The sequence below is a fragment of the Pteropus medius genome, unplaced genomic scaffold, assembly GCF_902729225.1.
Source record: "Pteropus medius unplaced genomic scaffold, Ma_sr-lr_union100, whole genome shotgun sequence".
Taxonomy (NCBI): Eukaryota; Metazoa; Chordata; class Mammalia; order Chiroptera; family Pteropodidae; genus Pteropus; species Pteropus medius.
Window position 1 is genome coordinate 2,037,879 of NW_024346065.1, and position 26,804 is coordinate 2,064,682.

The 26,804-nt window shown below is 34.5% G+C and overlaps 1 protein-coding gene across 6 annotated transcripts in view; it reads left to right on the forward strand.

Annotated features, from left to right (window-relative positions):
- Positions 1–306: 306 nt before the first annotated feature.
- The window catches only part of PALS1 (protein associated with LIN7 1, MAGUK p55 family member), a 72,172-nt gene continuing 45,674 nt past the window's right edge, over positions 307–26,804 (forward strand). The window contains exons 1-3 of one of the 6 annotated variants that reach the window (XM_039875264.1): positions 307–738; positions 17,813–17,897; positions 23,362–23,885. In XM_039875264.1, coding sequence (XP_039731198.1) covers positions 23,519–23,885 — 367 coding nt within the window. In that variant the 5' untranslated portion in view covers positions 307–738; positions 17,813–17,897; positions 23,362–23,518. Of the gene's footprint in view, positions 739–3,572; positions 3,684–17,812; positions 17,898–23,361; positions 23,886–26,804 lie in introns of those variants that run through there. The other 5 variants (XM_039875266.1, XM_039875265.1, XM_039875267.1 and 2 more) reach the window with 5 other exon arrangements.

Here is a 26,804-nt window from a genome sequence, read left to right on the forward strand (position 1 = left end):
AGCTGGCTAGCTTTCTGGTGTCTTCTGCGGTAGCAGAGAATTCCGTGGAACAGTACACATTCAGCATGGTTCTTTTTAAAACAAATGTTAAGACTGCGCTTCACAGGACATTAGGAGTCGCTTCACGGGGAATCAGATTATCTTCAGGAACAGACGGTTACCCAAGGAGAGAAGAGTTAGGGGGCTGTAAACGTTAGCCTACTCTCGAATACCTCTCAGAAAAACCTCGCGTTCCCTACACAACACCGGCCGCAAATCCAACCCTAATGCGACTTGCGAGCGCCGAAGAGCCCAACGCAGTACGCCTTTTATACTTCGAGGCGCGCAAGTGCGCGCGACCGGCCCCTGGGGCTGCAGAGCCGACCAATGAACAGGCGCTCTCTCCGCGCGGGCTCGGGATTGGGCGAGCCGCGCCAGCCTCCCTGCCTAGCAGCGGGCGGGGCACACCCAAGAGCGACTGGGATAGGCGCGTTCTCTGTGCCAGAGTCCCGGGGGCGCGTGCGCGGACTCGCGGCGGCCGCGGGGGCCGGTCTCGCGCGGTCTCGAGGTGGAGTCGCTGGCGGCGGCGACGGCGGCGACTGGCCGTGGGGTAGGGGCGGAGACTAAGGATTGTGAGGTGGGGAATCGGGAGTTTCGGGATTCTTTATCCGGTATTTTAAGTGCCGTTGGGGAACTGTCGTTTCTGCAGTGTTTAGGAGCGGCGGGGGTGGGACGATCGGCGGCTGCTGTGGCGCAGAGGTAAGAGGCGGACCCGCTGTGGCTCCGTGCGGAGGTCGTAATCAACAGGTCTCCCGGAGCGCGGCGGGGGAGGGTCTGCCGGGCGCGCCCCCCTCCCCCACACGCCGCACGCTGGGCCCAGGCAGGACCTGGGGCAGCTCGGCGGGCTGCTCCAGGCAGCGGGAGGCGCAGCCAGCCGCGGAGGGCGTGAGCCCAACCTTTGTCTCTTGGAGGAACGCTGCCTGGCTGTGCCCGCTCCCTCTCTTGAAGAGGAACCCACCTTGGCGGGTCCGCCTGGCCCGAGTTGTAGGGGGCGCGGCAGGGAGTCGCCTGTCTTCTGCATCCTGGTCCCCACGTTCGGGGCTCCCAGGACTCCCCCCAGGCCAGGTCGGGGAAATCGGCTGGGCGAACACTTTCCTTGAGAAGACGGAATGTAGTCAGCGTTCCTCTGCCTGACTCAGCTCCTGGTATTCAGCTGCTCTTTGCACTCTTTAAACAAATAAACAAACAGTTCTTACTTCCTTGTGACTACTTTAAAGAAAAGCCTAATCTCGTAAATAGTTTCTAATAATTTACTCTAAGTTTGCAAGGTGAACTTTGAAGCCAGTAAATTGTTGTAAGCTGCATTTAATGAAAGGCGCTTTAAACAGTCTTTGGTGCAAATTATGTAACTTCCTAATAATAACTCACCTTATGTTTAGTTGATTGACATACAGTAATATGTACAGAATTTAGGTTTCGGTCGAAAGGTTTTTGTTGGCAGTTGGCGCTAAACTTAAAATCTGATAGCTAGGATTTTTTAGAAGTAGTGTATAGTGTGTTTTGCCTTCTTAGTCGTTTAGAGTTGTAAGAATTTAGATTTGGAAAGCCTTTAAAACAATTTTGAAATATTGTACTTACTGACAAGGTAAAAGGCGTTGATATTTCTGATTTTTAAAGAAAGTAATATCTTGTTTTTACAATCGTATCCTAATTATGCTTTTGGATTATACTAGAAGTTAATAACCTATTAAATTCTGGAACAAATGGAATAAATGACATGTTGGTTATTGGTGTCTTTGAAGTGTAAGTATTGGTGGTAATGAAATTGTTAAATAAGCTTTTTTGGATTATGAACTTTTTTTTTTACTAGATCCCCGTAGACATGGCACATAACAAGTTTTTAAAGGCTCTTTAAATTATTGTAGCAGGCTGAAGCTATTATAATGTAAGATCTTTATAGATGAAACAGGCAAATACGAAAAGCAATTCATCACTTTGTTTTTAAAAAAGCAGGTGCATCTTACCATGTACCTGAATGACTTTTGGCTAGACAGACTTGACAAGTAAACATGGACTCAGTAATATTAACTTGTTTTAGAAAGTTAAAATGAGAGATCAGAATGTACGTTTTACCTGAGGGCAACCCAGGTCAACACAGTGGATTTAGTTCATTATGTTCTTTTTGAATTTTAAGCTTGATTAAAAAGCTCATCAAAGACATACCAGGAAATTTGGTCCATTTTATGTATCAGTATACTAAGATGTCCTATTGCTCTGGTAGTTTCTGATTTCAAGGTGTCTGGGAAAAAGTTTCTTGACATAGGTGCTTTAGAATATAATTTTTAATTATAAACTTATTGAATCATAGAATTATTGAGCTGGAAATAATTTTAGTGGTTGTATAGCCTAACCTCTTCATTTTCCAGGAAAAGGAAAGTGAGATTTATAGAGTTAAGTAGTCCATAGTCTGACTGCTAGTTGATGGCATAGTAGGAACTAAACACCAGTATGCTTGTCTCCAGATTCCAACTATGGTGCTCTTTTCACTATATACTCTTGTTAAATAAGCAAACCAGTAAGTTACCCTTCTCAAAATTGTATATGTAGCCAGCAAGGTTGATTCTTTCCCTTACACATTTCTTTCTTATTTTTTAATAACTACTGGCCACAATTAATAATTCCTCTACTGAAGGATTTTCAGTTTTTCAATATTTCAAATGTTTAATGAATATCTTATGTATTTCTCCTCAAACACATGTGTGAAGGTTTCCCTAGAGTGTGTATGCACCTGTAAGTGGAATTGCTGGGCTGTAGGTTGATGTGCATTTTCAATTTTATTAGCTGCAGCCAATTATCCTCTAAAGTTGTAACAACTTACATTCCTGCCAACAGTATCTGAATCATGCTTGCCCACACTTGAAATTGTCAGATTGGCAGTCACATATTTTTAAATTTCTGCTGATCTGAAGAGTGAGAAATTATATATTTGTGTTCTTATTTCAAAAAGACTTTATTTTTCATTTACAAGAAATTAAATTAACTCTTTTCATTGTAGAATTGTTTTGACAAATGCATAAAGCAGTACAACTACCAAAATCAAGATGCAAAACAATTCCAGCATCCAGAATTGAGCCTCTCTTTGTAGTCAACCTTTCTCCGCCCTTAACCTCTAGCAGCTAATAATCTGTTGTCTTTCTCTGTAGTTTTTTTTGTAGAATGTCATATAAAAGAAATCGTACAGTATTTAAGCCTTTTGAGTCTGATTTCTTTCATTTAACATAATACATTTGTGTTCATGTTGAATGTATCAGCAGTTCCTTCTGTTTTATTGCTGAATATAGTATTCTGTTGTACAGATGTACCACAGGTTGTTTATCCATCCACCAATCGAAAGACATTTGAGTTATTTTCAGTTGTTGTTGTTGTTGTTGTTGTTACTATGAATAAAACTGCTGTATATCTTTGCAAACAGGTTTTTGTGTGAAAATAAGTCTTCATTTCTCTTGGGTGAGCACCTTGAAGTGGAATTGCTGGGTCATGCGGTAATTGTATGTTTATCTTTAAAATTGACTGTGGTAGGCCGAGTAATTCCTGGAACCTGTGAATAAATTAGGTTTCATGGCAAGGTGAATTAAAGTTACAGATGGAATTAAGGATGCTGATTAACTGACTTTAAAATATGGAGAGTATCCTGGATTATTCAGGTAGGTCCAGTGTATCATTGAGGTCCTTAAAAAGGGAAGAGAAGCTGTAGAGTCAGAAAAAAAAAAAGATGTAACAATGGAAGCAAGGCCAGAGTTCTTGGTTTTGAGGATGGAGGAGGAGGGTGGGGCATCAACTAAGGAATGTGGTGGCCTGTTGAAAAAAGCCAGGAAATGGATTAACCTTTAGAGCCCCCAGAAAAGAATGCAGCTCTGCCAACACCTTGATATCAGCTCAGGGAGTCAGAGTCAGACTTTTAACCTACAGAAATGTAAAATAATAAATTTGTGTTATTTTAAGCCACTGAGTTTTTGGCATTTTTCTTATGACTGATGATGCTGAGCATCTTTTCATGTGCTTATTCGCCATTTATATATCTTCGTTGAAGTGTTCAACTTCTTTTGCCCAGTTTAAAATTGGATTGTCTTATTGTCAAGTTTTAAGAATTCTTTAAGTCTTTGTCAGATTTGTGATTTGCAAAGATTTTCTCCCAGTTGTGGCTGCCTTTTCCATTCTCAACAGTATCTTTTGAAGTGCAGACCTTTAAATTTTGATGAAGTCCAAAGTATCAGTATTTTTCTTTTATGGTTCTTATTTTCAGTATTGTGTCTAGGAACTCTGCCTTACCCAAGGTTGCAAAGATTTTCTCCTTCATTTTTTTCCACAAATTTTGTAATTTTATGTTTTACATTTAGATTTATGTTCCATGTTGAGCAAAATTTTGTATGGAGAGGTTTGAGCTGAGTTTCATTTATTTGTCCCATTGTTACAATACCGTTTGTTAAAATGACTATCCTTTCTCCATTGAATTGCCTTTGTCTCCGTCAAAAACCATTTGACTACATTTGTGTAGGTCTTTTTCTAGACTCTGTATTCCATTGATCTATTTATCAGTAATCTTGTAATTGGGCTGTTTAATTTTATCATTTTTACAAATTTGGGCTTATATGATTAACTTATTATAAAAATTCAAGCAGTTTGGCCTTTTGACTCATAATGTTAAAGTTCTTTTGTAAGTTAATAGTTGTCTCAAAGACCCTAAACATTAATGTTTTAAGGCTTCTGATGTTCTTGGCATTTTTGATCCTTTAAGTGAGAGGTTGGCAACTTTCTATAAAGGGCCAGATAGTATATATTTTAAGCTTTGCAGACCATATCATTTCTGTTGCAAGTATTCAACTCTGCTGTTATAGTGCAAAGTGCAAATGAATGTGACTGTTCTAATAAAACTTTTTATAAAAACAGGGTATTCTTGATTTAGCCTGTGGGCTTAGTTTGCCTACTTTTGTTTTGGGCAAAAAGTCAGCAGGAGAAATGAAAATTGTAGTAATGTGGTAGAAAGAGCCTCAGGGGGTCAGCTGAGTTGTGAAGTTACTTCATGTTGTAATTCCCAGCCAAGCTTTCACTTTCCTCATCGATAACATGTAGCCACCTGGGAAGATGTTCCAGAAGGTTAAAATAAGGTGCGGAAGGCACTGAGCAAAATATTTTGACATATAGTAGATATTTAATAAGTATTTAATCCTCCCCCAGCCTTGTTTTATGGCCGCACAATGCTTTGTGACAAATCAACAAATGTGAAATAACTATGGAGATTCATTCAGGTTTTTGCCAATTTTTAGTATATCTAATTAGTTATTCTAAATATTAGAAATTATACTGTTTGTATTTATAGCTAAACTCTTTTGAATTGTGCTTTTTTTGATGAAAGTTATAACTCCTTGGCTTCACAATAGTATCAGAAACTTTACATCAAAAAACTGAGAATTCATTTTAAAAAATAATTTCACATTTTGAGGGTTTTACATTGTCACAGAAAATGATCGATGATGTCACTTAAAATGTATTACAGTACTTTGATTTGACCTAACTAGGCTTTCTGTATTTTGCTTGTGTGTTTCAGAAGTGCCTTTAAGACTGCATTTATTTAAAATAATTTACTGCCTTCTATGAGTACACTGAACTGAGTGCTCTGCTAGGATTTAAGTGCGCTTAAAAAGTACCTACATTTAGGTACTCGTTTTTGTGTAATGTTTGGGATATATATACGAAGCTTCAAAAAGTTGTTTTTCTTCCTTTCTGAATTTCTGTCAAGGTGGAGCTGGATTTGAGATTTTTAACTTCCTTCTTCTCCAAAATAAATAATCTATCGCTGGATTTGTATCCTTTATCAGTCTTCTCAGTTTCTTCTGTTCTGATGACACAATTCTATTTCTGGTCCTGAAGATACTCTCTACTGTCACCTCTTTAGTCTAATTTATAAATTTATAAATAACAATAGGTATGAATCTTTATTATTAATTTTTCTTAATGTTCCTGTTCTAGTAACTCTGAAATGGCTATTTGGTATTTCTTCAATGAGGAGGCAAACTATTTTCTCTCTCTTTTTTTTTTAATGGCAAGTTGTTGAATTGCATACCAGCAAGCCATCTAGGTTGAGGTAATCATCTACTAATTCGCTGACCTTTGGAGCACATCGTTTTCTCTAGTAAGCTATAAATCACCTGAGGTCAAAAATTGGAATCTCTTATAATATGTTTTTAAAGACCCGAAACTTGTGACAAGTAATTGACTAAAGGATTGAAACTCAAGAGTAAAAGGAATAGAGAAAATCTGTATGGAATAGGCATAGTAATAGGCATCTAGAAGACAAAGCAGTAGCTATGTGAGTTTGTAATTAGGATTCTTTGAGAGTTGTCATTGCGAGTTACTAAACATAACGAAAGAATAAATGCAATCAAAATTATGACAAGGCTCTGGAACTTCTACTATAGGAAAGACTCAAAGGCAGCAATTTCATTACTATGTTTTAAAGTATTGGTGGTACCTTTTGGATCTTTTCTTATAATTAAAGCCCTTATTCCTTTAGTAAACTGATTTCCTACCATTTTAAAATTAAAGATGTAGTATATTCATTTTTATGTGGTAGAGGAAGTCCTGACTACCGGAGAATCATGATTCTAATGATTTCTTAAGTACTTTATTAAGAAATTCTTAGTTTATTGTTACATTGCTTATGAAATTGTTAGGGCCTTAGGGATAGTATTTTGATAACTAAGGTTCTGGAACTCGAAAAGGGCTTTGTTGCTGCTACTAATTTTTATAGAATTTTAGAAGGTAGTTGTAATTTAAAGTTTCTCTGTTTTTCAAAATTGTAATGCCTTTGAGTTTTCCACCCAAATTCTAAAACTAACATTTTTTGTGTGTGTTTTGTGAGATAGCCAAATAGAAGTATAAGTAGAAAATAAGACCTGAGAGGTCTGTTATCCTTACAGTTCATTAATAGTAAATGAAAACAGTATTGTATATATTCTTCCAGATTTTTGGCTAATAACTTTATAAACATATCTTTTATGTGCATTTGTAAAAATGGAATGATATGTAAACACCATTTCGAAGCTTGCTTTATTCATTTGCCTTTGTTTCATGTCAGTTCACATAGAGCTTCATGCTTTAGTAGCCACATAAAAATTTTTAAACAACCGAAATTCATTTTAATAGTATATTTTATTTAATTCAATCTATAAAAAATATTACCTTGTCCATATGTATTAGATACAAAAAAATAATGAAATGTTTTACATTGATTTCTTCCTATCCTGAGTCATCAAAATTCAGTATGTATTTTACACTGATGACACATCTCAATTACAGTAAGTTTTCGTTGGAAATATTTGATCTTTATTTAGATTTAATTAAATTTACAGTTGAAGAAGTAAAATTAACATACCCAAATTGTTCCAAACATACTTTCTGGGATAAATTTCTAGAAAAGGAATTAGTAGATCAAAGATTTAATTTAAAATTTTGGTAAATATAAATCAAGACATAACATTTCAGTGATTTATAGAGTCAACAGTACACAATTTCCCATATCATTTTCAGCACTGTACGTGATTGGTCACTCAAACAGACACACAAAAATTTTATACCAAGGTAAATATTTTTAAATATTTATGCTACTTTTTTCCTTCCTATTCTAAAGAAAAGGACTACTACTCTCACTATATTTTCTTGGGGAGAGCAAAAAAAGTTAGAGGTCATGAGAAGCTGTGAGGAATTAAGGTTGGGGGCAAGAATGCAAAAGAACTCAAAAGAGGATGTGATCTGCTCTAGTACCAAGTAAATCAAGGTCTTACCATTTACCTTTGACATTGGACAGGTTACTTGTCTTTGCTAAAGCTAAGTTACTAAATTTAATGAGATGGTTGGGAGAGTTAATGAGATAATGCATGCCAGGTGCTTAGTACAGTAAATGGATGGTACAGTAGCTTAAAGAAGGGGAAAGGCAACAAAAACATTGGAAAAGGGACATTGTCATGATATTTATTAGGTGTGCTTCAGGAAAGTTAATCTGGCGGTATTGAGTAAAATGATTGGCAACTAGAAGGTTGGCAACTAGAAAAACTCATGAAAGAAAATGTGTATAGGATTTAAGGTGGTGGTATGAAAAGGGAGAAACTGGGGTAATATGTGAGATATTATTGAGGGAGAATTGATGGGAGTTAATATTGTTATTAGCATATTTAGGGGTATTACAGTTATGATTTTCAATACTTAAATTTGACCCCAGGGGAATAGGTAATTTATCTTATAGGAGCTAGTCTCTTGTATTTTTACAATATTCACTTTTTAGGGATAAATTAATATTTTATTAAAAAGTTTGTCAGGGTAGGATATGTGGCTTGATTGGCAGCACATACCTAAATTGGAGCAATACAGAGTGGAGAATAACATTTTTTAAATGATGTTACCAGGGAACTGGAATGTTGGTAACTTGTTTCACTTTTCAGATGAGTAGAAATATTCACATGCATTCTACCATTTCTCCACTTGACTATATCTGCTGTTTGGCTGAGTATTTAAAAATTTTGAGCAATAGGTGTTGTGTCATGGGACTGCAATCTAGTGCTATAGTAACCTTTTAGTCTGTTAACATATATAACAATGAAATTAATTATTATATTAAAGTTCATTTTATGAAGTAGGAAGTTGAGAAAAGATGCATTTTCTCTAATTATATCTTAAAGCTAAAAGAATGAAGTACAGTTGACCCTTGAACAATGCAGGGCTTGGGGCACCCACCCGCCGTGCAGTCGAAAATCCTTGTATAACTTTCGACTCCCCAGAAACTTAAGTTGTCCTCCAGTGTCCTCAAGGGGTTAGTATCAAGAGCCCTATGGGTACCCAAATGCTTTGATTGCTCAAGGCCCTTTTATAAAAAGCATAGATCAGTATATACAGTCTGCCCTCCGTATCTATAGACTCCCAACTGCAAATCGAAAACAATACAGGTATTCACTGAGAAAAATCTGCATATAAGTGGAGCTGCTCAGTTTAAACCTTTGTTGTTCAAGGGCCAACTGTAATTTGATTTTTGAAAGATGCGTAGTCAGTATGGTATCATCATGACTATCACAGCACTGTGGACCCTCAAGGGTTTACTGATCTGTATTTTAATGCCTATTATATTAACTTCTAGCTCTGTGACTTGACTTGCAGTGCCTTGAGATCTCCTAGAAAAAAGGGCAACTGTGGAGATTAAATGAGATAATGTGCTTGAATTTACTGTAGAAACTGAAAAGATTTACTAATGTAAGATATGAGTATGTAAGTTACTTACAGATTTTCATTTCTAGCCTGTCCTCTTTGGTTTTTCTGTCCAGCAGTTAACAACCCACCAACATTCTCAATTTAAATGCAATACTTCTAAAATGGAATTTATTATCTTCCCAGTTCTCCCTGTTCCCCCTTCTCTCCCTCCCAGGGAGAAAAACTTTAATCTCTGAATTTTCCTATTTTAGGGTCTTATAATTTCTCCCAGGTTCACTTGTTATGCTCAATATTTTAGAATTATATTTGGCTCCTGGTCTCTAAATCTTGTCAAATCATCCTTTGTAATATCCATTGTTTGAAATTATCCCTTTTCATTCCTTCTGCTACTTCCTTTATCTTCTCATGCATAAAATATTAAAACATTGTCTCTCTTGGCTACTCTACTTACATTTCCCCCCTTCAACTCTGGTTACAATGTAGAGTAGATTTAACTTTCTAAAAAGCTTTTTTTTTTTTTTAACTGAAACCTCATTGCAGGAGAAAATTCAAACAATTTAGCTTAGCATTCAGTCAACTGTGGCTTTATCTTCTATCTCTTACATTGGCTCTGTTCCTTATGAAGACTATTCTTGTTCTCCAACTAGGCCATATATATTCTTGATTGGTAGCAATATACTGAAAAGCCATATCTCAAGTAATTTTATCCCACATGTTTAAAAATCCAGTGCTAGTTAGTTTGAAATATTAAAAATTACCTTTTGTCCTCGTGCCTTTTTCAAAAAATGTACTAACCTGTTGGATGCATTTAATCTTTTATTATTAAGTTGCCGAAGGCGATAATGGGGCAGTTCAAGTAACCAACCATTTGATATCTTTGATACTGTTTGGCTTTTAACCAATTCCTACTATGAGTACGTGGTCTTGAATATCTCCAGAGACGTTCAACTTTGTGTTTGATATAAGCAAATGGTAGATTTTCTCAATTAAGAAAAAAAAAAAAAACTTTTTGCTTCAGAGATTATTACATATAATATATAGGGAGCTTAATTATCTGGTTTCAAAAAATGATCTCGTGTTCTCCCAACTCTTCTTTATATTGCAAAATGTAGCTATAACAAAGTAATAACCAGATTTGTAGAGATGAATAATGATTCATTATGCAGTCCCATTGGTCCTTTGGAATACTTATGGCCATAGCTAAATTTTAGGCAAAAGAAGGCAAGAAGAAGCTATTAGGTATTTGGATTTGCAAATGTGTTTTTCATAGAATTTCATTGTTTAAAAGAGAGATTATCTTTGGATAAGTGAACAAAAATCTTAGGAATGTACCCTTCAAAACACTAAACTGACAGTTAATTGTCATAATCAATAGGAGTTTTTCTTTCAGTATTGGATAAAACTAAAAATAATGGCAAAAGTAAAGTGCAGAGCTTCTGTTCTGAAGTCATACAGACTTGGTATGAGTCTTGGCTCTGCTGTTTAGATTTATGACCTTGGGAAGCAACTTAACCTCTCCGTACTTGTTTACCACATCTGTAAACTGAGGATAACTTTGAGGAGTTGAAAGGATTGAATGAGATGATATATGTGAAATTCTTGGCACTCTGCCTTGCAAGTAGTGCTGTTGCTTTTACTTCTACTACTATTAACCACTATCACCATCACTGTCTACCAAAACCACTTAATTATTCTATTTGTGTCCTCTGTAAAATGCCATATAAGGATGTTGTAAGGATTATATGATGTGAAACCATATACATAGGAATACCTATTATAACTGTTGAATGTTTATTTTGATGTGTTTTGGGGGCAAAATACTTTGCTTATTTAAATCTGTCTTCATCTGTCATTGAGGATAACAATAGTATTTAACTTGTAGGATTGATTATTAACTAAGTACAGCAGCGTAGTGTTCAGCACACAGAGTCAGTAAATAATATGACCGTTATATTTTGTCTATACTTTTTTTAGTTTTCCCTTGTTTCGGTCACTCTTAATGTAACTAATTATTTTATATCCATGTTTTGTCTCATTTGATTGTAAGCATTTGATGGTGGGGAATGTATCATATGATGGAGTATATTACTAAAATTGGGTTTGCTTTCCCACTCAGGTTCCAGTATACAGTGTAAGGCAATTTATTTGGCAGTAGCTTTTATTCCATTAACTCTGTTGCCATTCTGTTGGTGATCATTACTTTGTTGAATTTCTGGATTTATTGATTTCTGCCACTAAGTATTTGTATAACTGTGGCAAGTAACTTAAATTTTCTGGACCTTCTTTTGTCATTTGTAAAATAAGAGGAACTCACCAGATCCAAGTTTTGTTATTTAAACATTTAAGTTAGTAGAACTTTTTTTTCCTTGAACCTTAAAAAAAAAAGGTAAAAGTGAGTTTCTGCTCATATCTTCCTATCCAAATGAACAATATAACCCTCGAAGTTTCTTTCTTATTGAACATTTTGAAAAATACTGGATCAGATGATATTTAAGGATCTTTCAGCCTTAGTATTAATTATTTGGAAACCGACAGTACTTAAAAAAGAGTTGAAACACAATAAGCAAAAATACCGTTAGGTGGTTAGCAAGGAAGCTTGGCTATTTAAAGTTTTGTCTAGAATGTGTGAAAAACTTTTTTAATATTACTGAATGAGTGACTGCCTCAATTTTGAATTAATATTCCATTATTTGTTTAACTTAGGGTTTCTCAGCTTTGGCATTATTGAAATTTTGGACTAGATCATTCCTCATGGGAGGCTGTCCTGTGCATGTTTAGCAGCATCTCTGGCCTCTGCTAAGTAGGTGCCAGTAGCACCCCTCAACCCAGTCCTGACAATAAAGAATATGTCCAGACATTGCCAAAACTCTCCTTATGGGGGTGGGTGGAAGGCAAAACAACCCTTGGTTGAGAACCTCTAGAATCCAGAAATGTTTAAGAAGAGTTAAGGTGATATTTGTAAATAAATCTTTGATAAATTTTGATAAATGAACATTTTAAGATATAGCTGTTTAACAGATTATAAACACAGCAGTATTTTTCCAGCTATTTTTCTCTCTTTTTTTTTTTTTTTTTTTTGCAGGGGGTGGGGGGAATCTCAAGACAATTAATTGTATGCCCCAGAAATGTAAGGTCAAGAGTAGGAACTTGTAAATTAAATCTTCCTGTTGCAGATGTATTTTATATACATACAATTTTTGCCAGGAATGTTCAAAGCTGCTCAGTCTCTGAAAGTTTATATCCAAGAAAGATGTGTCTTCTAAGCTAATGGCTTTGCCATATTCCTATCCAGTTGAATTGAATGTCAGGAATCATACCATCCTTTTTATGTCTGTGGAGGCACATGATTTATGTAGCTTAAGTTATCATGTATGTTATCTTTACTTCTCTTTGAAATCTTTACATATTTGATTTTTTACTTCGAAGTTTTTTTCAATTAAGGGAATTTTGCTTCTATTCTTGACAAATTTATCTGGCATAGTATATTCTAAATACAGTTAGTTTTAAAGTTATGAGGATAGCAATGACTTCTTTGGAATGCAGTTATCAGGATGATAAATAAAGTACTTCTATCTGAAACCTAAACCATGAACCAGGTAGAATTTTAGAAATACCCTTATAGAACTCATCAAGATGTTTCATTAAAGTAAACCCAGGACATTTTGCATGCTCTTAATTTGAAGAACTTGGTTTGTCAGTTGTTTAAATCTGTTTAATAGCTTTAAAAATATTTTTTACATTGCCCTATTGAGTTAAACAAGTTTAGTTTACTTCAAATAGGTATGATTTTTTTATTTAAAAATATTGTTTAAATATAGTTTTCTTAGTTCTCTATAATTTAAATCTTTGGTGAGTCTGTATATTTTTGTTTAAATTGTCATCAGTAATCATTTCTGACCTAATATTTTGCATGATTAGCCCAAATATATTTGGGTTTTGACTTGTGCTTATTTAGTTTTAGATATAACTAAATTCTTTCTCTCTGAAGATGATGCATGTGCCATTCATTGTTGAAAACTGAAATTTATGCATTGAGTTAAATGTGTGTTGTCGATATGTGACTTGTTTTTGGAATATGTAATTTTTTTTAAATTGGTTTTGTTGAGATATAATTTACATGTAGTAAGATGAAATTTTAAGTGTATAATTTAAAATCAGTTCAGGTATAACTTACATTAAAATTCACTAATTTTAAGTGTTCCATTTGATGAGTTTTAAAATAACTATTGAGATATAATTTACATTACATAAAATTCATGTTTTCTGGGTACATTTTGAGTTTTACTAAATTTATATCATCATGCAGATATCACTGAAATCTAATTTTATTATACTTCCATCACCTAAAAAAATTCTCTCATGTCCTTTTGTAGTCAGTTTCTGCCCCCACCCCACTTTGCTAGTTTTGCTTTTCCTAGAATTTTCATATATACTCTTGCATCTGACATGTTTTTGAGGCTATCCATGTTGTTGCCTGTATGAGTAGTTCATTCTTTTTTGTTATTGAATAGTATTCTATGATTATCTATTCAGCTGAAGGATATTTAGATTGTGTCCAATTTTAGGTTAATAATGCTTCTATGAATATTTCCATTCAAGTCTTCCTGATTTTTACAAATAATATGTTTTTATTTTTCTTGCATGGAATAACTAGGTTATATCATGTATATGTTTAACTTTTTAAGAAACTGCAAACTGACTCGTTTTATATTTTCACTGGTATTGTTTGAGGGTTTCACTTTCTCTATATCCTCTCCAGTGCTTAGTATTGTCTGTCTTTTTAATTTTAGCCATGTGTTTTTAATAGTATTTCATTGTTTTTTTAATAGCTTTATTGAGGTGTAATCCAGATACCATATAATTCATCCATTTCACATGTACAATTCAGTGGCTTTTAGTATATTCAGAGTCGTGCAGCCATCACAATTAATTTTAAAACATTTTCATCACCTCCCAAAACCTACACCTCTTAGCCATAATTCCCCCCACACACACAGCCGCAGCACTGGACAACCACTAATCTCCTTTCTGTCTGTAGAGCTACCTATTCTGGACATTTCATAGATGGCATCTATACAGTCTGTGGTCCTTTGTGACTGGCTTCTTTCAATTCCATTTTCAAGGTTCATCAATGTTGTATGTATCAGTACTTTATTTCTTTTTATTGCCCAGTAATATTTCATTATGGATATACCGCATTTTATTTATTCATTCATATCAGTTGATGGACATTTGGATTTCTTCCCAATTTTGGGCTATTACGAATAGTGCTGCTATGAACATTTTTGTGCAAGTTTTTGTATTACATATGCTTTTATTTCTCTTGGGTATATATTGAGGCATAGAATTGCTGGAACATATGATAACTCTATGGTTAGCCTTTTGAGAAATTGCCAGACTGTTTTCCACTGTGGCTGTAGCATTCGACATTCCCAACAGCAGTGTTTGAGGGTTCCAGTTTCTCTACATCCTCATCAGCACTTAGTGTGTCAATTTGTATCTTGCCATCCTAGTAGATGTTAAGTGGTATCTCACTGTTTGTTTTTGAGGTATAATTGACATACAACATTACATTAGTTTCAGGAATACAACTTAATGATCTGACATTCGTATACATTTCAAAATGATCACCACAATAAGTCTGGTTACCATCTGTCCCCATACAGTTATAAAATTTGCATATGTTGAAGACTTTTAAGATTGACTTTCTTAGGAACTTTCAAATTTATGATATATTATTGTTGATTATAGTAACCATGCTGCATATAATATCCCCATAACTTATCCATTTTATATTTGAAAGTTTGTACCTCTTTATCTCCTGCACTCATTTGCCCTCTCCACAACCCTCCTATCCTCTGGCAACTGTGAATCTGTTCTCTGTATCTATGAGTTTTGTTTTGTTCTGTTTGTTTGCTGTTGTTTTTTTTTTTTTTGTTAAGAGTCCACATATAAGTGAAATTGCATAGCATTTATCTTTCTATGTCTGACTTATTTCACTTAGCATAATCCCCTCAAGGTCCATCCACGTTACTGTAAATGGCAAGATTTTTTTTTAATGGTAGAATAGTATTCCATTGTGTGTGTGGCATCACATTTCTTTATCCACTCATCCATTGATAGACATATTTAGGTTGTTCTGTACATCTCGACTCTTGAAAATAATGCAGTTAACATAGGAGTGCATATCTTTTTGAATTAGTGTTTTTGTTTTCTTTGGATAAATACCCAAAAGTAGAATCGCTGGATGATGATATAGTTCTATTTTTAATTTTTTGAAGACCTTCCATACTATTTTCCATAATGGCTGTACCAATTTGCATTCTCACCAACAATGCATGAGGGTTCCTTTTTCTTTACATGCTCACCAGCACTTATTTCTTGTCCTTTTGATAAAACCATTCTGACAGGTGTCATTTTGGTTTTGATTTTCTTTTCTCTGATGGCTAATAATGTTGAATATCTTTTTGTGTGCTTTTTAAAGGCTATTTGTTTATCTTTTTTGGAGAACTGTGTTCAGGTCCTCTTCCCATTTTTAAATCAGACTATTCATCTTTTTATTATAGAAGTGTAAGAGTTTGTTATATGTTCAAGATATAAGTCCCTTATCAAATATGATTTGCAAAAGTTTTCTGTGGGTTATCTTTTCATTTTCTTGATGGTGTCCTTTAAAGCACAAAGTTTTTAATTTTGATGTCTAATTTATCTATTTTTGTTGTTGCTTGTGCTTTTGATGTCCTATCTTAAGAAACCATTGCCTAATCCAAGGTCATGAAGATTTACACCTATGTTTTCTTCTAAGAGTTTTATAGTTTTAGTTCTTACATTTGTGTCTTTGATCCATATGGAGTTCATTTTTGTATGTGATATGAGGTAAGAGTCTAGCCTCATTCTTTCGCATTTGGATATCTAGTTGTCCTACCACCATTTGTTGAAGACACTGTTTTTTTCCCCCTCATGTAATTGTCTTGGCATTCTTTTAATAATTCAGTTGCCTATAAATGCAAGGGTTTATTTCTGGACTTTCAATTCTATTCCACGGATTTCTATTTATGCCGCTATCTCTCTGTGGTTTTAATTTGCATTTCCTGAATGATTAATAATGTTGAGTATCTTTTTCAAATGATTATTTTTGCCATTTGTGTATCTTGTTTGGTAAAGTGGTCAAATGTCTTGCATTATTTTTAAAAATTAGATTGTTTGACTTCAGTCATAAGTAGTTACAGCAGGCATGTATTTTGCAAAAATATTCCTCCCACACATTTTTTTTAGCTTTGTCTTTCCATTTTCTTAAGTTTCTTTTAGTGGCATAATTTGGGGTGTTGTATTCTGCTACCATTCAGTGGATTCTAAAAGCTTGGCAACTGATGGACTAATAGGAAGATAAAGGTCTTGGAGATGGTGGTATAATTAACAATAGTAGGGAAGAAGATGAGGTCAGTTTGGGATACAGATGGTCCCCTACTTATGATTGTTCAACTTATGATTTTTCAGCTTTACAATGCTGCAAAAGTGATACACACATAGTAGAAACTGTACTTTGAATTTGATTTTTTCCCCAGGCTAACAATATATTTCAGAATTATACTCCATTGTGTTGGTCGTCAGTGGCAGTGAGCCGCAGATCACAGCCAGCCATGTGGTCATGAGTATAAACACCTGATTCTCTACAGTGTAGTAGTAAATTCATTTTCAACCTATGGTGGGTTTATCAGTATGTAACCCCATCATAAGCCAAGAAGTATCTGTATATTGAAATTGAGATTCCTGGTGATACCCATATAGAAATGTACTTTTTGTTTCTTCGGTCTAGAACCCTTTATTTCTGGATCTTCCCTCAGATCTTTTTTTTTTTTTTTTTTTTTGGTCATTCAAGTCTCAAATATCAGTTCAAATATCACCTCCTAACATAGAGCTTCCCTAACCATCATATCTAATGTTGCCACTTCCAAACATCACTGTCTATTATATTTTCCTTTTTCTTTCTATATATTCCTCTATCCAAAATCATCTTATTGTGTGTTTGTTTTTTTAATTATCTGTTACTCTGCCAGAATGTAAGCTCCATTAGGACAGGATCCTCTTCTGTCTTGGTCTCCAGTATAACATGACCTTTTCCCCTCTGAATTGGTTGTGGTTCTTATCTGTCAAATTCTTTTTGGATTCTAAACTTCTCATTTCCTTGGCATCATAAACTATTCATAATGTTTAAAATTAATCCAAAAATTGTAGTTAAAACAAAGAAAGAAAAAAGAAACTGCATTTCTATTTGAACCTTAACCTAGAAGTCAAGACGTAGCATTAAAAATAATCTGCAAAAAGATCTTATCCTTTTTAAAAAGATTTTAAACCAATTATGTTTACCTCTTTCTCAACACTAATTTCAGGTAATTTGTATTGATTTTAATTGATATCCATTAGAGATGGGGGGGTGTATTTTTACTACTTCATACTAACAAATCCTCACCACCTGCAAACAGATTTGGATATCATATTGAATTAACCTTTCTCTCCCATTTTCTCCCTGTAAAAAACACTGTAGACTTTCATACTTGGTTGTCTCTTTTCTGTTTTACAGAGTAAGAAAGTTAGCCTGAGTTCTTGAAAAACCAGAGAAGAGAAACTAAGAGGATAGTAGACAAAGTCTTTCCAATTTACATAATGTAAGTTCTTTTCACTATTCTTGGCCTGAATCTTGTGTTAGCTGACAAAGCTGTTTCTATGGGAACAAATAGTCCAACTTCTTAGAATGTCAGAGGAATGCTGATCATTTAAAATGAGACTTCCCAGCTGCTGCTCAAAAGACATCACTTGTGGGAGAAGGAGAGGAAGGGTGTACTGAAAAAAAAAATCTAGAGTTCTGGACACTAGCATAGACCAATCATGTTTATGCATATGAAGTATATGTTTTACAGATTCCTCTGTCTAAAAATTAGAATTCTGATTATATAGGAAGTTGTTTTCCTGGAAACCTGTCATGTTCCCAGCTCTCTCACACTAATGGTTCTGTTTCTTGGTGTGGAGTTTTCAGTCGGCCTCTATTCCTCAAGCTGTTTCAGTCCACCCCCACCCGGCCCCCCTGCTCCCATTCTTAATCATTTGTTCTATCGAAGCTTATTTAGCTTCATTTTACTCCCTTTTCCTATAGCCAGTTCACATAGACAAAGCCCTTTCCACCCCACTAGTTTGAAGTTAGCATTGAAACAGCTTTGGCCTGCCTACCTGAAAATTCATTTTCTTGTGGACTATGTAAAGAGTTTTGATTGATTCTTTTTTTTAAATTTATTTATTTTTTTCCCATTGGTGAGGGGTATGATCTGGGACTCTGATGAGGATTTGAAATGTGAGTTTTTGAGGCATTTTAAAAACAATTTATTTACAATTAGAGGATTGAGAAGAGAGGAATACTCTTAGGGTCAGCAACATTTAACAATATTATTTGCATAAGGTGGTCTTTTATTTACATATTTACTAAACTAGAGATAATTCTCTAGTCGTTTACCAGCTTCTGAATTGTTGAAGGACTTTTTTCCTCTCTTTTTTTTTTTTTTGTTTGTTTTTTGGGGAGGGAGAATATAATTCTTTTGGACTGGGACTCTTGATATGTATTGATTACATATATGAGCTAGAGTATTCATGATTTGCCTGTTTAAAAATTATGATGATCTTAGTGCTAAAACCGTAGGACACAGCATAAAGTTTCTGATTTTGGAAAAACTTTTTTAATCTTTCATGGCCCTCATGAATTAACTTGTGAGCCTTATCTTTTGGAGCATTGCATGGTTTTTTAACCGAAGTGGTCTGGAAAAAACTTCTTGAAGGAATGGGGACTTGCGATAGTTCTTGAACATAAAAGAGGAAAAGAGAAGCAGTTCATATTTCTTAAGGCATTGAGCAAGAAGAAAAAACATATCGGATAGGTACAAACAAGAAAGCTGACTTAGAAAGCTAGTACAGGTAAGTAATAAAAGATGCAGTTATAAAGTTTGGATTTACCTCATGAGTTTGGACTCCATTTTCCAGGCAATATGAAAGCCATTAGAGATTTTAAACAGGAGTGATTTGCTCATATACTTAATTAAGCATTTATCTCTTACTTGATATCAGGGCCATAGAGATGTGTAAGACAGATCCTGCTGATTAGACTATTACCTGTGGGACCATTCATGTGTCCCAAACTAAACCCATGTAATTTCTCACCTCTTCTATCTAATTCTCCTTCTTCTGTATTCTCCATTTTAATGACTTGGCCGTCTACCTGCTGACCCAAAGACAGTGGCCCTGGAGTCACACTGCCTGGGTTCATATTCTGAAGTGTCCTGTCTGCTTGGCCCTGTGCTGGGCAATGTCACAGATCCAGACATGAGTTGGCCTGGTTCCTGGCCTCCAAAGGCTTCTAGTCTGCAAACAGACAGAGACAAGTAATTATAGTCCAGTTTGATAGATGTGACAGGGATTGTGGGATTCCAGTGGGAGCACTTACCTAGTTTGAAGAGTCATGGAAATCCAGAATATATTTGAGCTGAGACTTAAAAGGAGAGGAGGCAAGGATCAGAGTCTGGGCAGTCTGATTCTGGAGCCCGTTCTCTTAAATATTCTGTTGTCTTGGGTAACTGGGTAGATAATAGTGGCATTAAATAGGATTGAGAATGGAGAAAGAGGCTCAAGGAGAATATGAGGGGATTAAAGGGAAATATGAGTTTAATGGTAGGCATATTAATTTCTAGATGCCTGTAGGACATTTTGGTAGATGGACTAATAGGCAGAGATCCTGTCCCTATAATCCTAGTACCTAGCCAGGGGTAAATGCTTAATTAAATTTATGTATAAATCATCACTCTTTTCTAATGTTTGATGGTTTTCCTGCTGCCTTGAGAATTAAAGACTTACATTTAAGACTTTTCATAAGTTGGACCCAAACTTTCTAGCTACTGTCCTATTGTACAAGCTGACTTCATTGTTCTCTTACATACATTGACTGCTTTAGTTCAACTAGCCCTATTTGTACTTTCCCACTCCATTTATCTCCCTGCCTTTTGGTTCATACTGCCTCTTCCTTATTCCTCCATTCTATCTTCAGGGCCTTCACTCCTCATTCCTCATCTACAGAATAAGCATATTGAATGTATTCTCCCTCTGCAAAGAAAAGAAGGTCTTTTGACAATTCAGAAGTTGGTAAATGACTGAACTAGAGAATTACCTCCTTTTATGTAAATAAAAGACTACCTTATGCAGAATTAAATGAGGGTTAAATGAATAAATGTTTAAAGTGCTCAGTAAATGTAACAATTACTACTTCTACCACTACCACTACTATTACTACTACTACCTTTTTCTCCTCTTCCTCTCCTCTTCTTGCCCTATTATATGCTACAGACACCAAGTTCTAGTATTTCTATAACCAGTGTATTTCTTTAATATAACTTCTTCATTTCACTGTCTACACAGTTCAGGATCCCATTTCTTACAGTTGCCTTAAACTGGTCTCATTGCCACCCTCAGTCAGTCTTCTACACTTATACCAGAGTGTATTTCTCTCAAAGTGAAGGTGATCATGTCATCCGTTGCTTTAAGTCCTGTAATGATTCTTACTACTTTGAGGATAAAGGTCACAGTCTTTAGCTGTTAAACTCTTCTCAGTCTGGTGTCCTGCTGGCCTTTCCAGTTTATCCTTACTCACGTATGACATGCTGTCATCGTCCCATCCAGTCTTAATTGCGTTCTAGTCTATTTTTTTGAAAGAGTAGTACTCTCATACTCTTCTTTTTTATTGATCATGTGGTTCCCTCTGCCTGGAACAGACTCTTCTGTTTGGCTAATATTTCATTCTTTGAAATGCTTTTCAAAGAAATTCATCTTTATATTTTTAGCGTTTGTTATGACTCCTTACCACAGACTAAGCTTTAGAGTCCATCGTCTGTGCATCTTCTATGAATTTATGACATTTCTAAGTTTAGATGAACAAATATTTCATGTATATTCCTATATTACATGTATTGTGTTAAGTACTGGGGGCTACAAATATCCGACATTACCCCTGTCTTTAACAGGTTTAGATTCTAATGAGGAGAAACCAACTGGGGAAGCATGATCTCTCTTTTTTCTTTTCTTTCTTTTTTTTTTGCTGTCTTTCCCAGTAGACTGTGAACACTCCAAGGGAGATGACCAAAATGGAATTTTAAGCAGATTAATATCAAGTTGCAGAAATTTTTCTGAGGGTAAAAGACTATATCCAGCTAGACAAGCATGATAGTAATCCAAGCATGAGAACTCTTACCCAGATTGCCTGGCCTAGACTCTCTTACATGATCTATAATCCACCGCCCCCTACCCCCAAAGATCTAGTATAGTGAATATGGACATAGCCTTACAGTTGTTAAGCTGACAGTTTTAATTTCAAGTCATAATATTTTTAGACTATCATCTAAAGTAAAACATACATTATTCATTATTAAATTTGATTTTTAGTATTCAGTAAATATTCCAGATAAACAAAGTTGAGAGTTTTAATTCATGGAAATATGTACACTCCTAGACTTTTACAATTAAAATTAAGCACAGCACTGCAGTAACTCCTACACAAATTTCTGTTTACTTGTAATGAAAATATCAAATAAGCTGACTTTGCTTTGCATATTATTAATATATAAACTTAAGAATTGCCTAATACCATTCTAATAGCTGTTATTTTAATGAAAAAAGAAGGCAGTCTAATGATAAATAAGATATTAATGTGTAGCTCACATAGTTAAAAATAAAGAAAGAAGCTAAGATTTGGATAGAAGACAGAAAAATCTCCCAAAATTCTTGCAAAATGTAATTCTAGTAGCTTATGTAGCTTGCATCTATTCATTTCCCTGATTGTTGGTCTAGTGGCTTTTTTAGTCTAGGTGGGTTTGTGTTAAGTAGTCTGTGACAAGATGTTTGTTTGAGAGAAGATTGGCTGGTATTAGGAATGTTATTTGAAAACTCAGCTTTTGCTTAGTTGGCATGTGCTCTAACCTATTTTTTGAAAGGATGCTCAACTCAAGGAGGCAGTAGGATTATTATTGTAAATATTTTTAAAGTCTTGAGTAAAAGAAGACTAATTAGATTTAATGTGTGGGTTTTCACATATATAAACAATCTGCCTTTTTTTGTCTAAAATATGTTGAAGGATTTTTAAACTATGAGAATCAAATTATTACTAAAAATTAACATAAATATATATTTTTAATCTTAAAACTTGCATACATTATCTCATTCAAAACTTAGAACAGTCCTATGAATACATTTTCAAAGGAATCTAAGACAAGAGAGAAACTGACTCATCTTAAATCATAAAGCTAGAGGAAGTGTCACAGCCAGAATTCATATTCAGTTTTCTGGTCTCCAAGTATAATATATTCTTATTTACTTACAGTATAATTTAAAGATTTTTTGGACTGGTAACAGTTACCATTTTCTCTGAATGAATCCTCATAAAGAATTAACCTTGATTCTTTTGTTCATGTGACCAGTTATAGAGACTGATAACCCACGTAGTCTTTTTCTCACTTAATGTAGTTTTATCCTGTAAATGCCTTAACTGCTAATTAAAATTTCTTTGTTATTGAGTATCTTCTTCATCTTATAAATTCCTGATGTTAATTGTTCTGAGAATACTAACTTTACCTCAAGTGAGCCACCAACATAGCATGCATGCTATGTGCCAGTTTCTTTAGCGGTTAACTAGGAAGTTATTTCAATATCATTTATATTGAGTGTACTGTGTTGAGACAGCTGTACAAAGATGATTAAAACATCTTTATATCATAAGCAACCTGTTCTCTACTAAACTAGTAGGCAGAACTTTCCTACTTTCCCACTTTGCTAAACTTGCCAATATTTCATTTTTCTCTAGCTATAAAATAACAGTATGCTCCCATTTCTTGGGAGGGGACCTTTTTTTTGGCAGGGGCCGGGGAGGGCACCTTGATTTCCTTAGCATTATCTCTAAAATGAAAGGAAAGTACTTAACCTGTACAGCAAAATAATAGTATATACTTATGGGATATTTTCTGTATTGTGTAGAGATTAGAAATGGGCTATGTAAAATTTTTTATATTGTAATTCTTATACTTTTTTCCCCCCCATCTTTCCCCTTAGATTTCCTTCATGGATACATTTTCATAGCATTATTATATGATGTAAGAAGTTTTGTGTTTTTTTTTGAAGTAACATGGATTTTATACTACAGAATCAAGATATTGGCTTTATAGGAAAAATTGATTTATAAAAGTGGTTCAGGTTTTTATAGATAACCATGACAACATCCCATATGAATGGGCATGTTACTGAGGAATCAGACAGCGAAGTAAAAAATGTTGGTCTTGCATCACCAGAGGAACACCAGAAGCACCGAGAGATGGCTGTTGACTGCCCTGGAGATTTGGGCACCAGAATGATGCCAGTCCGGCGAAGTGCACAGTTGGAGCGTATTCGGCAGCAACAGGAGGACATGAGGCGTAGGCGAGAAGAAGAAGGGAAAAAACAAGAACTCGACCTTAATTCTTCCATGAGACTTAAGAAACTAGCCCAAATTCCTCCAAAAACTGGAATAGATAACCCTATATTTGATACAGAGGAAGGCATTGTCTTAGAAAGTCCTCATTATGCTGTGAAAATACTAGGTAAGTTAAAACAGTAGAATAGTAGAAAATGTTTTGCTTTTATTTCTCTTTCCTTAACATAAATGTATATAGGAAGGAAGAGGGGTATAAGAGAATATAAATACCAGCATTTTGAATTCAAACCAGGATCATTTCTTTTCTTGGAAAGGCCTTATAACCATCATTGTTTGCTGCTAGCCATGTAGAGCTAAAGCATTAATGTTCCAATCTCTACAATATGATTTTTAGATGTAGTCTTGGAATTAAAAATTTCTACATGCGGCCTAACATTTAAAGCCTTGAAATTCACCTTTTTTTTGAAGCTCAACCTTTTATCTCAAAATTATTCAAAAACAGTTTTCAGATTTTGAATTTCTGATTTCATTAAGGTTTGTAAATAGTAATAATATCTGTAGCTTAAAATCTATTTGATTTTCTTTAATGTCATTAAAAAGAAATGGTGCTGTTTATATGACATCATATACATAAAACATGGCTCAAAATTCCCTATACTATTTATTCTCACTTCCATTCTGTGGGGAAAAAAAACCCCAAAAAAACTAGTGCTATGAGATTTTAATAGATATAAACCAAAAATAAAGTTCTGTGATCAAATACATTTTGAGTATAGTGGGTTATGTAAGTTAAACAGCTTCTTATTATAGGACTTCTCAGAGTCTTTAGAATTCTAATAGGCATTATGAATCTATAATAGAGATTAATGTCAAATGTAAATTCCCAAACAGAATATTTGATCTTTGAATTCACTGCCCTTTCGTCCTGCACACACACAGGAGTGATCACTAAACTAATGTTAGGAGTGTACGTTAATTTATGTTCCCATAAAACTGGACTAACTCAGTAGAAGTATTTTATTTCTTGGCAGTTAATTATTTATAGGTGTGAAAAGAGAGAAACCTCCACTTTCTGTGGAAGGAGAGAGTTTTTGTTATTTTTGCCATTCATTTGTCTATTGAGCTCAGTACTAGGTGCTACAGCAAACACCATTCTATGTACTATCCACAATAATCCTATTAATAGGGCTCTATAATCTCCATTTTCAAGATAAAGAAATTGAACCTCAGTTAAATCTCTTGTTTAAGACTCCAGTCTAATAAGTGGTAGAGCCAAGTTTGAATTTGCCTAGTCTGGATATGCAGTTGGTATACTACACAGAGCAGGATTTAAGTGGAAACTGACATCTAACTTGTTCTTTACTCACTGGACCAGAGCTCTGGCTACCAAGAATGTAACACCTTTTTCTGTTTTGCTCAAAGGTACCATATATACTAGATTTGCACCTCATTAAGTCTATATTCTAAGTCTCAAGCAGCTTCTACTACTTCACATCATCTGCTTTTTTTTTAATACATTTATCAAGGATCCACATTTCTTGACAGAAAGAGCAATGTACATGCTTCTCTAGTGTTTTAAGAAATCAAAGACGTGTTCAGTGATAATGATGTCTGCCAAATGCCTTCAGATGTTATAGTGAAGGGGAAAAGATTACATATTTTTTTACAGCTTTATTGAAATGTAATAGACAGTTTCTCATATTTACATTGTATAGTCAATGAGTTTTTTTCAGTTACAGTTGGCATACAATAATATATTTCAGTTGTACAGCATAGTGAAGATTACATATTTTTCATACATTTATTTGAATGAATTTTATGCTTTTTTTTCCCTGAGAGTTTTGTTAGACTAAAAATATTTTATTCCCAGCTGCCTCTTACTGGCCCTCATCTTCTACCACCTCATTTTTTTTTAAATTAAAATATTCTGTAAATATTCTCTGTGACTTGGAAAAAGTTTACATTATACTGTATCCATCCCAAGCCTGAATGATTCTTCTGTTATTCTGTTTAAATTTCTTTAAGATTAATGTATTTGTTTATTTGCTTTACTTATATCAGGCATAAATGTTCATATAATAGGTAAGATTTATATAATCAAAATAAGGAAACAAATATAGCTTAAGCCAGATTCACATAGGGAATATATAAGCATGGAAAATTGGAGACCATTTCTCTTAAATATTTTGCTTTTTCTTATTTCTGTTTTTTTGTCGAGTGGCAAACTTATCTAACAAATATAGGTTAAAGGACAGCTATATATTTTTCCAACTTGCAATCCGCTGTAGTTTGCAAAAATACTTTTTTGCAATCCTTGAACTTAAAGCTGTTTTACATATTTCATTTTAAAGTAATTTGAAATGTACCAGGTATCTGTAATTCATTTTTTGGATAAGAGAATATTTAATGTTGAGAAATAAGTGATAGATTTAATGTTAATACACGTAACACAAATGTGTTGATTGTAGGAAACATGGAAAGTTAGTGTAAGTTATAAAGTTGTTATTGTCAGTCAAAGCTTCAGTTTTTGGATATACTCAGTTGTAAGTTTTCCTTTTAAAATGAAATTTGATAGCTTTGTACCAAACATATTTTTCCCTGTCATAATTTGCGACCACATCATATTATGAAGGAAGTACTCCCTTAAAGTTGTGTGTGTCTCCCTGCCAGTATTGTAATACACACATGCCGGGAGACAACTTCTCAGCCTTTTTCACAGCCAGAAACAGCAACCTTGTTTTAAATGAGGAAAGGATGAGAAAAAAGATTTAAATGAGAAAAAAGATTTATTTCTTTCAGAGGGAGACTTCAGTTTCCAAATGATACATCATCTTTTATCTGTGAGTAGAGAAAATATTCTTTTAAGAATTAAAAATGTGATTAGAAAGGTTAGATACTTTAATTGTCTGGGTGCTTTTTAATGAAAGTATTTATAAATTTGGTACCGTATAGTAATAACAGTGCAGGTAGGGAATTGATAGAAAATATTTAGAAAGGATGAACTGAATTTTCTTGTTTAAAAGCAGTCAGAACCTTATTGAAAACTAGAAAATGGGAAAAAAAATAAAACTAGAAAATAGTGATG